Source organism: Chionomys nivalis, chromosome 3 (genome assembly GCF_950005125.1).
Source record: "Chionomys nivalis chromosome 3, mChiNiv1.1, whole genome shotgun sequence".
Classification (NCBI taxonomy): Eukaryota; Metazoa; Chordata; class Mammalia; order Rodentia; family Cricetidae; genus Chionomys; species Chionomys nivalis.
In genome coordinates this window covers 104,263,073-104,273,809 of record NC_080088.1, presented here as the reverse complement: position 1 = coordinate 104,273,809, position 10,737 = coordinate 104,263,073, and the positions used below count along the sequence as shown (strand labels likewise).

Sequence of the window (10,737 nt, the reverse complement as noted above, 5' to 3'; positions counted from 1 at the left end):
CAAGATGTATATATCCTTGTCTTCCTCTTTCATTGTATTTTTCTAACAATCTCTAACAGCCAATTCTCTTGCCTCTATAAACACACAGCTATTTTCTATTAATATATTATCTTTCCCCCATAAAAGAGGCCGCAAAAGTCCAGTAAGGGGTTGCTTTTTAAATGCCGACTTAGGTTAGACAGCCGGCTGGCCAGTACGGAGTGAACCTCTAAATCAAAGCTTGCTTTGAGTAGACAATCATGATTTAGTCTTTCTCCTCGCAAGTTTCAGGTTTAACACTTAAATACAGTAGGCATGGTGACACATACCTGTAATGCCCCAATCAAGTTTACTTGAGAGGCTGAGGCAGGAGAATCTCAAAATCAAGGACAGCCTGAGTAGTGGAGGAAGCCAATTGTCTATTCGATGCAAAAACCTAAGCATCCCTCACAGAATCTAAGAACAAGCTTTGACAGAGCAATCCCAAGAACTTCTGGTTAGCTACAAGGCGCCGTCGCCAAGCAACTTCCCGGCGTGGGGTGCAGCCGCTGCCAGTTACTGACGTCTCGCTATTCCAATGACCTTCAGCGTCCGTGCTTCTCCTGAGCTCTGATTTGCTATGATTTGAGGCTCCGCCTCCCATCTTCCTCTCTTTGCTGGCCTATGGTGGGCGTTTCGGAGTTTGCTGTGTCTGGATGTTGAAAATACAAACACCTAAGATGCCGCGCGGAAGCCGCTCTTCCCGGGTGGCCTCTTCCGTCAGGTGAGACCCTCTCTAGGGGTGGGGACTGAGCGCGGGTGGCCAGGGCGTAGTTGGGGGCGGCCGGCGGGTGGTGAGACGGTGCGTGCAGTCGGGAAGGGATCAGCTCCTGGGGAAGGGAGCTCCCCAAGAACGGGGACGCGCTCTGTGCATTACGGTAGAGGGCCCTAAAACCTGACCTTTGACCTAGACTGCTTGCGGGAAAGGCCTTAGAGGACATAGTCAACGAAGAGGCGAGGAAAAAATTGATTTATGTGAAGGTCTTGAGGTGGTTTTGTTTTACTGTGTTTTTGAAGTCCTCGGGCTAACCTTGGACTTCATATAGGCCTGGCTGGCCTTCCATGATTTTCCTATCTCTGCTTCCCGATGGCTGGGATTACAGGCTTTAAATGTCTTTAGAAAGAAAAAATTAAAAAAAAAAATTGTATACGTGTTTTCGTGTGGAGAGCGGGGAATTTAGAGTTCTTTCTCTCTTTCCACCACTTCAGTCCAGGAGACCTAACATTGAGCTTTATTGCAGGGGATCTCAACCTTCCTATTGCTGTGATCCCTTAATATAGTTAGGTCACCATGTAGTGCTGATCACCAACAATAAAATTATTCTCATTGCTACTTCATAACTGTCATTTTGCTACTATTATGAATCGTAACGTAAATATCTGATGTGCAGGATGGTCTTAGGTGACCCCTTTGAAAAAGACCCGCGGAGGGGAAACAACCACGGATTAAGCCCTGCTGCCCTATTGAGGCATATCACCGGCCCTCGGGAAGAAAAGTAGGAGATTGCTACAACATCCAGATTCCAGGTGTTCTGTTTTGGGGGAATACAATCCTAGGAAGTTAAAAATTGTGGTCTGGCTGGGAGGGGACCTGAGGACTGTCTATGTGGTAGGGGAATGAGTGCCCCATCTACCAAGATCGTCCAACATGCCTCTGTCTCCCCAAAGACAAGAGTTGCCACCAGTTCAACACTAGCAGGGCTATCCATGGAGAGACCCTGTCTCCAAAAACTAAAATAAAGTAAGATTAATAAAAGTTGCAGTTCGGGCTGGAGAGATGGCTCTGAGGTTAAGAACACTGACCTTCCAAAGGTCCTGAGTTCAACTCCTAGCAACCACATGGTGGCTCACAACCATCTGTAATGGGGTCTGGTGCCCTCTTCTGGCCTGCAGGCATACACACAGACAGAATATTGTATACATAGTAAATAAATATTAAAAAAAAAAGTTGGCAGTTCAACAGGTCACTTTCCCTAAATTTTTCTTTTTGATTTTTGAGTTGGTGGTTTGTTTTGTTTGTTTGAGGCAGGGTTTCATTGTGGCCCTGGCTGTCCTAGAACTCACAGAGATCCACCTGCCTCTGCCTCCTGAATGCTGGGATTAAAGGTGTGGGCCACCATCCATGCCATACCCAGCTGCCGTCATCTTTTTTGATTGGTAAGATGAAGGCCTTGATCTACATTCTAAACATTACCTCATGACTGTCTTGGATTTTGTTGACTTTTGGGCCGTCTTTCTCCATTGTCCAAGGATTACAGCTAGGCAGTAACTCCAGGAGAGGCCTGAGAAGTGGGGGTTCGCTACTTGCTAGTTCTCTGGCCAACAGAAATTCTGTCACAATTGCTTCCTATATATTTTCTCTTTCTAGTTTAGTCAACCCAGAGTCTTATGCCTGTTGGAAAATGTTTGTTAACCCAAGCTCTAAATCTTTGTATGTCTCTGTGTGTGTGCGTGCGCGGGTGTGTATGTGTGCATGTGTACCTTGGAGGCTGTGTGAAGGTCAAGGGCATCTTTTTTTAGTTGTTTCCTTTCAGCTTATAGATTCCAGGGATCGAACTCAGGTTGTCAGGCTTGGCAGCAAGCCCCACTCTCCAGTGAGACATTTCATCAGCCATCTCCCCTTCCCCCCAAGCTCTGAATCTTATTTCAGAAGTTAGCTAGGTGAGGGAGACTCCTTGATTGTCCTAAAGTTTCAGTACACCTTGGCAACCATTCTTAACCTTTGAGTCAGGACCCAGTTAGCCAACTTCTGTCCCCAAACATATATACGTTGCAATCGTAACAGTAGCAAAATTATAGTTATGAAGTTATAAAATTATAAAAATAATTTTATGGTTGGGGGTCCCCACAACATGAGGAACTGTATTAAAACATCGAAGCATTAGGAAGGCACTAGATTCTATGGCTATAGCTGTATGATATTTCTTCTTTAATCCGATAACATTTAATTTGAAACTGATAGAGTAATAAAATGAAAGCTGTTTGCTCAGTCTCTAGTTCTTGCTGTCCTAAAACTCACTCTGTGTACTTACTGGAATAGCCTTGAGTTTACAGAGATCTGCTCTCTCTGCCTCCTGAGTATTGGGATTAAAGACATGGGCCACTACGCCCAGCATGAAATACTGTTGTACAAGCAGCAGCTGTTTAATATTTGAATAATCTTTCAGGCTGCTATTGTCTGTGAATGGGTATGTGCAAATGAAGCAGGGATGTGAGCCTTGGAAGGCCAGAGGTGTCAGGTGGCTTAGATCTGAGTTTCACTGTGGGCAGTTAAGAGTTGTTGGGAACTGAACTTGTGCTCTGTGGAAGAACAGTGTGCAAGTCTTTTTTTTTTTTTTTTTTTTTTTTGGTTTTTTGAGACAGGGTTTCTCTGTGGTTTTGGAGTCTGTCCTGGAACTAGCTCTTGTAGACCAGGCTGGTCTCGAACTCACAGAGATCCGCCTGTCTCTGCCTCCCGAGTGCTGGGATTAAAGGCGTGCGCCACCACCGCCCGGCCAGTGTGCAAGTCTTAACTGTTGAGCAATCTCTTACTTTTTTTTTTTTTTTTTTTTTTTTTTGCTTTTTCAAGACGGTTTCTCTGTGGTTTTAGAGCCTGTCCTGGAACTAGCTCTTGTAGACCAGACTGGTCTCGAACTCCCAGAGATCCGCCTGCCTCTGCCTCCCGAGTGCTGGGATTAAAGGCGTGCGCCACCACCGCCTGGCTTTTGTAACTCACCCTGTAGACCAGTCTGGCCATGAACTCAGAGATTCTCCTGCCTCTGCCTCATGAGTGATGGGATTAAAGATGTGCACCACCACAGCCCTTTCTAACTCTTAATGTTTATGATTTTATGAAGTATTGTAATAACTTTTTTAAAAGATGCTGTGAGCCATGTGGATACATGAAAATCGTTACCAAAAGGGCAAAATAGTATATGCTTGGTTGTTAAAACCTTAACAAAAGATTAAAGAGGTACAGCAATGTTTATATGCAGTAATTGGAAACAGTTTCTGTAGCCTTCCTGCGTGGGTTTGGTATAATGGGTTAGAGATTTAAAATGAGGCTGGAAAGTTGTCTTTACAGTTAAGAGAACTGACTGACCTTCCAGAACACAGGTTTGATGCCCACATGACCCCTCAAAACCATCTGTAATTCTAGGTCCAGGTGATCTAAAGGCCTCTTCTGGCATGCAAGTGGTACACAGACATACATGCATGTAAACAATTATAAAATAAGATTTAAATTGAAGCAAGGCAGGGTGAAAGTGCTTGTAATCCCAGTACTGGGTGAGGCTGGTATAGGATTCCTAGGTAGAGCTCACTCTTGTTTTGGCTAGGGCATTTATTTAATTTTTGGTTGGTTGGTTTTTGTTTTTATATTTTGAGAGGAGGGTATCCTTTAAAATCACGCTGTAGAACAAGAATGACAGTAGATATACCAAAGTATGGTGGAAAACCCAAAGGCTCAGTCTACAGCAGGAGCTACAAGCAACTGAGGAATGCCGAGAGCAGGAGTTCAAGACCAGCCTGGTCTACAGAGTGAGTTCTAGGACAGGCTCCAAATCTACAGAGATGCCCTGTCTCAAAAAAAAAAAAAAAAAAAAAAAAAAAGAAAAGAAAAGAATGGATGTGTATACACATATATGCATCTAATAATAGTTAGTGAAAAAACGAGGTCAAAACAGTTAATGAAAAAACTGAGCCGGGCGGTGGTGGCGCACGCCTTTAATCCCAGCACTTGGGAGGCAGAGGCAGGTGGATCTCTGTGAGTTCGAGACCAGCCTGGTCTACAAGAGCTAGTTCCAGGACAGGCTCCAAAACCACAGAGAAACCCTGTCTCGAAAAACCAAAAAAAAAAAAAAAAGAAAAAACTGAGCCGGGCGGTGGTGGCGCACGACTTTAATCCCAGCACTCGGGAGGCAGAGGCAGGCGGATCTCTGTGAGTTCGAGGCCAGCCTGGTCTACAAAGGGAGTTCCAGGACAGGCTCCAAAGCTACAGAGAAACCCTGTCTCGAAAAACCAAAAAAAAAAAAAAAAAAAAAAACTGAGTTTTCAGTCAGTCAAGGAGTGGCATATGGGAGGGGGAAAGAAAAGAGGGGGGTGTTGCAGTTTTTATACTCTGAAAAACAATGATGTAGAAGAAGAAATGACTGTGTAGGATGACCTTGGCCTGTTGAGTCTTCTGTCTCTTCCATCCCGGTGCTGGCACGACAGGTGTGTGCCTCCGAACCTGGCTTCTTTCACTTCTTCAGTAACTTCCAGAGCCATTTGGAACTGGGAGCTGATGAGTGTGGTTCTTTTCTTTCCTAGCCGGGCCCCTCAGATGAGGCCTGCTCCCAGACAAGCGCCTGCAGCTCATCCTCCAGCAACAGCGACTGCACCATCTGCAGTTGGCTCACCTGCTGCTGCACCCCGGCAGCCAGGCCTGATGGCCCAGATGGCGACCACTGCAGCCGGTGTGGCTGTGGGCTCTGCAGTGGGCCACACCCTGGGTCATGCCGTCACTGGGGCCTTCAGTGGAGGTGGCAGTGCTGAGCCTGCGAGGCCCGACATCACTTACCAGGTAGGATCTGGGGCCGCTTTTCCTCTGTGTGCTTGTATCTTCCGAGAGAACTTGGCAGCTGGTAAACATCTTTTACCTAGGACCCTGTGTTTAATTTTAGGAGTGCAGTACAAAGTGGTGCTTCCCCACCCCACCCCCTTTAAAGTAGGGGTTTACTGGGGTATGGTTCAGTGAGTAAGCACTTACTCTGAAGCCGTACGGACCTGAGTCAAAGCCCGTGGACCCACAAAGAGTCAAGCATAGCCATGCATATCTGCATCTCCTGCATTGTGGAGGGAAATGAGCAGATCCACAGCTTGGCAGCTGGCAGTTGAGATGAAATGACGAGTTTCAGTGAGAGGCCCTGTCTCAAGGCAGTAGGATGGAGAGTGGTAGAGGGAAGGCACCCATATCTTGGTTGGCCTCCTGTGGGCACACCCATCCACACAATCGTGTGCGAGCACCACACACATAGTGTGGTTTGAGTTAGACCCTTAGGCGAGCACCAGTAAGTAGAGCAGACTGGAATTGTCACAGTCCAGCCCAACTTACTGGTAAGATGGCCATTTTCCCTCTAGGTGATTTTGTTTCTGAGAGAATCTGACTCAAGCTGACCTTGAATTTATGGCAATCCTGCCTTGGCTTTAAGAGTTTATCTTGGCTACACTGGATTCCTGTGCTTCACTTGGAGACAGAGTCTTCAGTGTGTGACCGAAGCTGGCTCCAAGCTTGTAGCTGTCTCCTTGGTTGACTTCTCAAGCACTGGAGTTACAGCCATGAGGCCTGGCCTTTCAGTCCAGTCTCTGTTACATAATCACAAGTCCCATTCACAGCCTGTGACCCCTGACCTGATAGTTTTTGCCCTCTTGTGGATCTGTGGGTTTTGTGTGTACTAAAAAACATGTAATCTCTTGAAAAGTGGTGTAGCTAAAGTTCTTTTTCATCTCTTTCCAATAATTGTCCTATTTTTCCTTAAGAATGTGTCACTGTATTTTTTTTTTCTGAGACAAGGTTTCTCTTTAGCTTTGGAGCCTGTCCTGGAACTAGCTCTTGTAGACCAGGCTGGTCTCGAAGTCACAGAGATCCGCCTGCCTCTGCCTCTCAAGTGCTGGGATTAAAGATGTGTGCCACCCCTATCCTGTTAGAGTGGTTCACTGTTTTGTGTTTCTATTTCGAGTTCTGGGGTTCAAACCCAAGGTAAACTAGACAGACTTATTATTGGATTCCTACCCTGATTTGTTGTTTTGGTTTTGTGTTTTTGTTGTTGTTATTTTCCAAGACACGATTTCTTTGTGTAGCCTCGGCTGTCCTGGACCTGGCTTTGTAAAGGTGCTCTTACTCAGAGACCTTCCTGCCTCTGCCTCCTGAGTGCAGGGATTAAAGGTATGCACTGCCATCACCAGCTTCCCTAGCCAGATTTTAATGTTTTGATTTTATATTTACAGTGTTGGGGTGAAGTCCAGAGCTTATGTATACTGAGCAAAGCCTTCATAGAACCACTCCCCCGTTCACACTCTGATGGCCTGGTTTGCTATTTGTTTGTTTTCTGAATTGGAGGGTATCTTTGGTTTTTAACCTTAATGTTTTTTGTTTTGCTTTCTGCCTTTAAATGGTTTTCACTACCATATTACTGGATGGAAAATTAAGTTTTCACCTTTTTCTAGTTGTTTCCCCAGCTAACAGTCTGTGAATGCTTCTCTTGTTGTGTGCACCTACACTTTCTCAGGAGTACCTAATGTTGTGTCTTGGCAGGAGCCCCGGGGAGCCCAGCTGCTGGCCCAGCAGTCTCCTGGACCTTGCTTTCTTGAGATCAAACAGTTTCTGGAGTGTGCCCAGAACCAGAGTGATGTCAAGCTCTGCGAGGGCTTCAATGAGGTGTTGTGGCAGTGCAGAATTGCAAATGGTAGGTGACCTGTCATCTGCTCAGAGTGATTGATAGTCCTCACCCCTATGGGGTGGCTGTTCTCAACCTGCGAGTTGTCGTGACCCCTTTGGGGTCATCTAGGACACTGGAAAACACATCTTTGTGATCATCTTAGGAACTGACTCCCTGCTCTGCCGTCGTCTCTGGGCGGGGCTGCCTACATGCAGATAAGTCCACATGGGGGTACCAGTGATGACATCATTGTGCCAACCCCATCACATACACCCTGTGCAAATGCAGGTGTATGTGACAGGGTTGGTGCCAAAATATAGTTATGCAGACGAGGCACACATGTGTAGCAAGCAGCTACGGTGTTCAAAGCAGCAAACAACACTTCATGAATTATAATTACCGGGTAAGTGTGAAATCATGTACTGTAAAGTCGTCAACTACTGTAAAAAAAAAAGTGGATTATGGGAACTATTTGTTTGTTTTTAAGGCAGGGTTTCTCTGTGTAACAGCTGTCCTGGAACTAGCTCTTGTAGACCAGGCTGGCCTCAACTGCCTCTGCCTTTGGAGTGCTGGGATTAAGGGCGTGTGCCACCACCGCCTGGCCATCTTTTGTGTTATTAAAGCTACTGTCGTGTATTATTTTCATTAGAGGGCCATCCCCCAAGAGTGGACCGTATAGAGAAGAAGGTTAAGAACAGAAGATACAGTGAAGAATTCTTACGGTATGGTTTTACCTCAAAAACGACAGCAGGCGTTGAGAAACCGCAGTGTGTTATTTGTGGGGACGTTCTCTCAGCAGAGTCTATGAAGCCAAACAAACTGAAACGCCATTTTGACAGCAAGCACCTGAGCTTTGCCGACAAGGATATCAACTATTTTAGAAGCAAAGCTGATGAGCTCAAGAAAACCAGGGTTGACACTGGCAGCAAATACCCCAAACAGAATGTCATAGCCGTTGAGTTTTCCTATTTGGTGGCGCTCAGAATCGCCAGGACTATGAAGCCTCACAGCTTTGCTGAGGAGTTACTGTTGCCAGCGGCCAAAGACAGTGTTCGAGTTCTGATCGGAAAGGAATTTGGTATGCAGCTGAGCGCGGTTTCCCTATCTAACGACACTGTCCGCAGAAGAATAAATGACATGTCTGCCGATATTCTTAACCAGGTCATCCAGGAAATTAAATCTGCTCCACTTCCAATATTCAGTATCCAGCTCGATGAATCTACAGACGTCACAAACTGTTCCCAGTTACTGGTTTACGTGAGGTACATTAACAACGGCGACTTCAAAGATGAATTCCTCTTTTGCAAACCTCTTGAAACAACAGCCACCGCACATGATGTATTTGACAGAGTCGGTTCATTTCTGAAGGAGCACAAACTCTCATGGGAAATGGTCTGTGGGGTTTGCACCGATGGTGCTCCTGCTATGCTAGGATGTCAGTCTGGATTTCAGCGTTTGGTCCTGAACGAGTCACCGGAAGTCATCGGAACTCACTGTATGGTTCATCTGCATGCATTAGCAATGAAGACACTGCCGCAAGACTTAAAAGAAGTCATGCAAAGCGTCATCGGGTCTGTCAATTTTATCAAGGCGAGCACGTTAAACAGTCGACTGTTTTCGCAACTTTGCAACGAGTTTGACGCACCCAACAAAGCTCTGCTATTTCACACCGAAAGGAGGTGGTTGTCCAAAGGAACCGTTTTAAAATGTGTTTTTGAGCTTCGTGATGAGCTCAGAATATTTTTTAGTCAGAAAGCAAGACCACAGTTCGTAGCACTTTTCAGTGATCAATGTGAATTGCAGAAAATAGCTTACTTGGTCGACATCTTTGCTGTCTTGCGCGAATTAAGTTTATCACTGCAAGGACCAAATGCAACATGCCTCGATTTGTCTGAAAAGATCCAGTCATTCCAAATGAAGCTTCAGCTTTGGCAAAAAGAGCTGGAAGAAAATAAAACACACATGTTGCCTGCCCTCTCTGCTTTCTTTGAGGAACATGACATTAAACCCTCCGGAAGGACTGCAGTGATCGTTTCCGTGAAAGAGCACATGCACGTGCTTGCCGAAGAAATTTCCTGGTACGTTCCAAGTCTACCTGCCATCCCATTTGCCCTTGCTAGAAGTCCTTTCACAGTCAGAGTTGAAGATGTCCCTGAGACGGCACAAGAGGAATTTGTCAGACTTATTAACAGCGAAGCAGCAAGAGCTGACTTCTCTGCGTTGCCACTTACACAGTTCTGGGTCAAGTGTTTGCAGTCCTACCCTGTTCTGTCTGAGACCGTGTTGCGCCTCCTCCTTCCATTTCCAACAACATATCTTTGTGAGACAGGGTTTTCCAACTTGTTGGTTATCAAGTCCAAATACAGACGTAGGCTCGCTGTGGAAAATGATCTCCGTTGTGCTCTTGCAAAGACTGCCCCGAGAATTTCTGATCTAGTGAGAAAGAAGCAATCTCAACCTTCACACTGATGTTGGCGTTGACTTTTTGCTTTTGATGTGTGTGTGTTGGTTTGTTTTGGTTTTTGTTTTTCGAGACAGGCTTTCTCTGTTGGAGCCCGTCCTGGAACTGGCTCTGTAGACCAGGCTGGCCTTGAACTCATAGAGATCCACATGTCTCTGCCTCCCAAGTGCTGGGATTAAAGGTGTGCGCCACCACTGCCTGGCTGAAGTTGGCATTTTACAGATACTGTTGCAAAATGTAGCAAGTTGTTCTGGGTTTTGTTCTTTATTTTGTTTTGTTGGGAGATAGGGTTGGTCTGTGTAGCCTGGCTGTCCTGGAACTTGCATTTTATATCATGCTGACCTCGAACTCATAGAGATTCTCCTATCTCTACCTCCCAAGAGCTGGAATTAAAGTCACCACCCAGGTACTGATGTTATATTAAGCCAGAGGTGGCTTCGAGGTTAAGAGCACTGGCTGAGTTAATTCCAGAGTTCAATTCCCAGCCACCACATGGTGGCTATAGCCATCAATAATGAGATCTGGTGCCCTCTTCTGGCCTGCAGGCATATATGCAGGCAGAACACTGTATACACAATAAAAAAAGACTTACCTGTGATACTACACCATGATTCAAGACAAAATTTCATTATTTATAACTGGAAATAAATATTTAACAATAAATACATACTGGTTTTTTTTGGAGAATTATTCACTATGCTTTAATAATGTTCAATTTGTAACAGTGAAAATAAATAAATTCTGTGCCAGGTAGTAGTGGTGGTGGATGCCTTAAATCCCAGCACTTGGGAGGCAGAGGCAGGTGGATCTCTGTGAGATCGAGGCCAGCCTGGCCTAGAAAGTGAGTTCCTGGACAGTCAG

General features: G+C 45.6%; 1 protein-coding gene across 1 annotated transcript; it reads left to right on the top strand.

Moving 5' to 3' along the window:
• Positions 1 to 643: 643 nt before the first annotated feature.
• Positions 644 to 10,514, top strand: LOC130871246 (protein FAM200C-like). Its single transcript, XM_057764607.1, has 4 exons — positions 644 to 742; positions 5,308 to 5,560; positions 7,292 to 7,442; positions 8,065 to 10,514. Exons 1-4 carry the CDS (start codon positions 675 to 677, stop codon positions 9,882 to 9,884), a joined length of 2,292 nt encoding a protein of 763 aa, XP_057620590.1. The 5' UTR covers positions 644 to 674; the 3' UTR covers positions 9,885 to 10,514.
• The last annotated feature ends 223 nt before the right edge of the window (positions 10,515 to 10,737 follow it).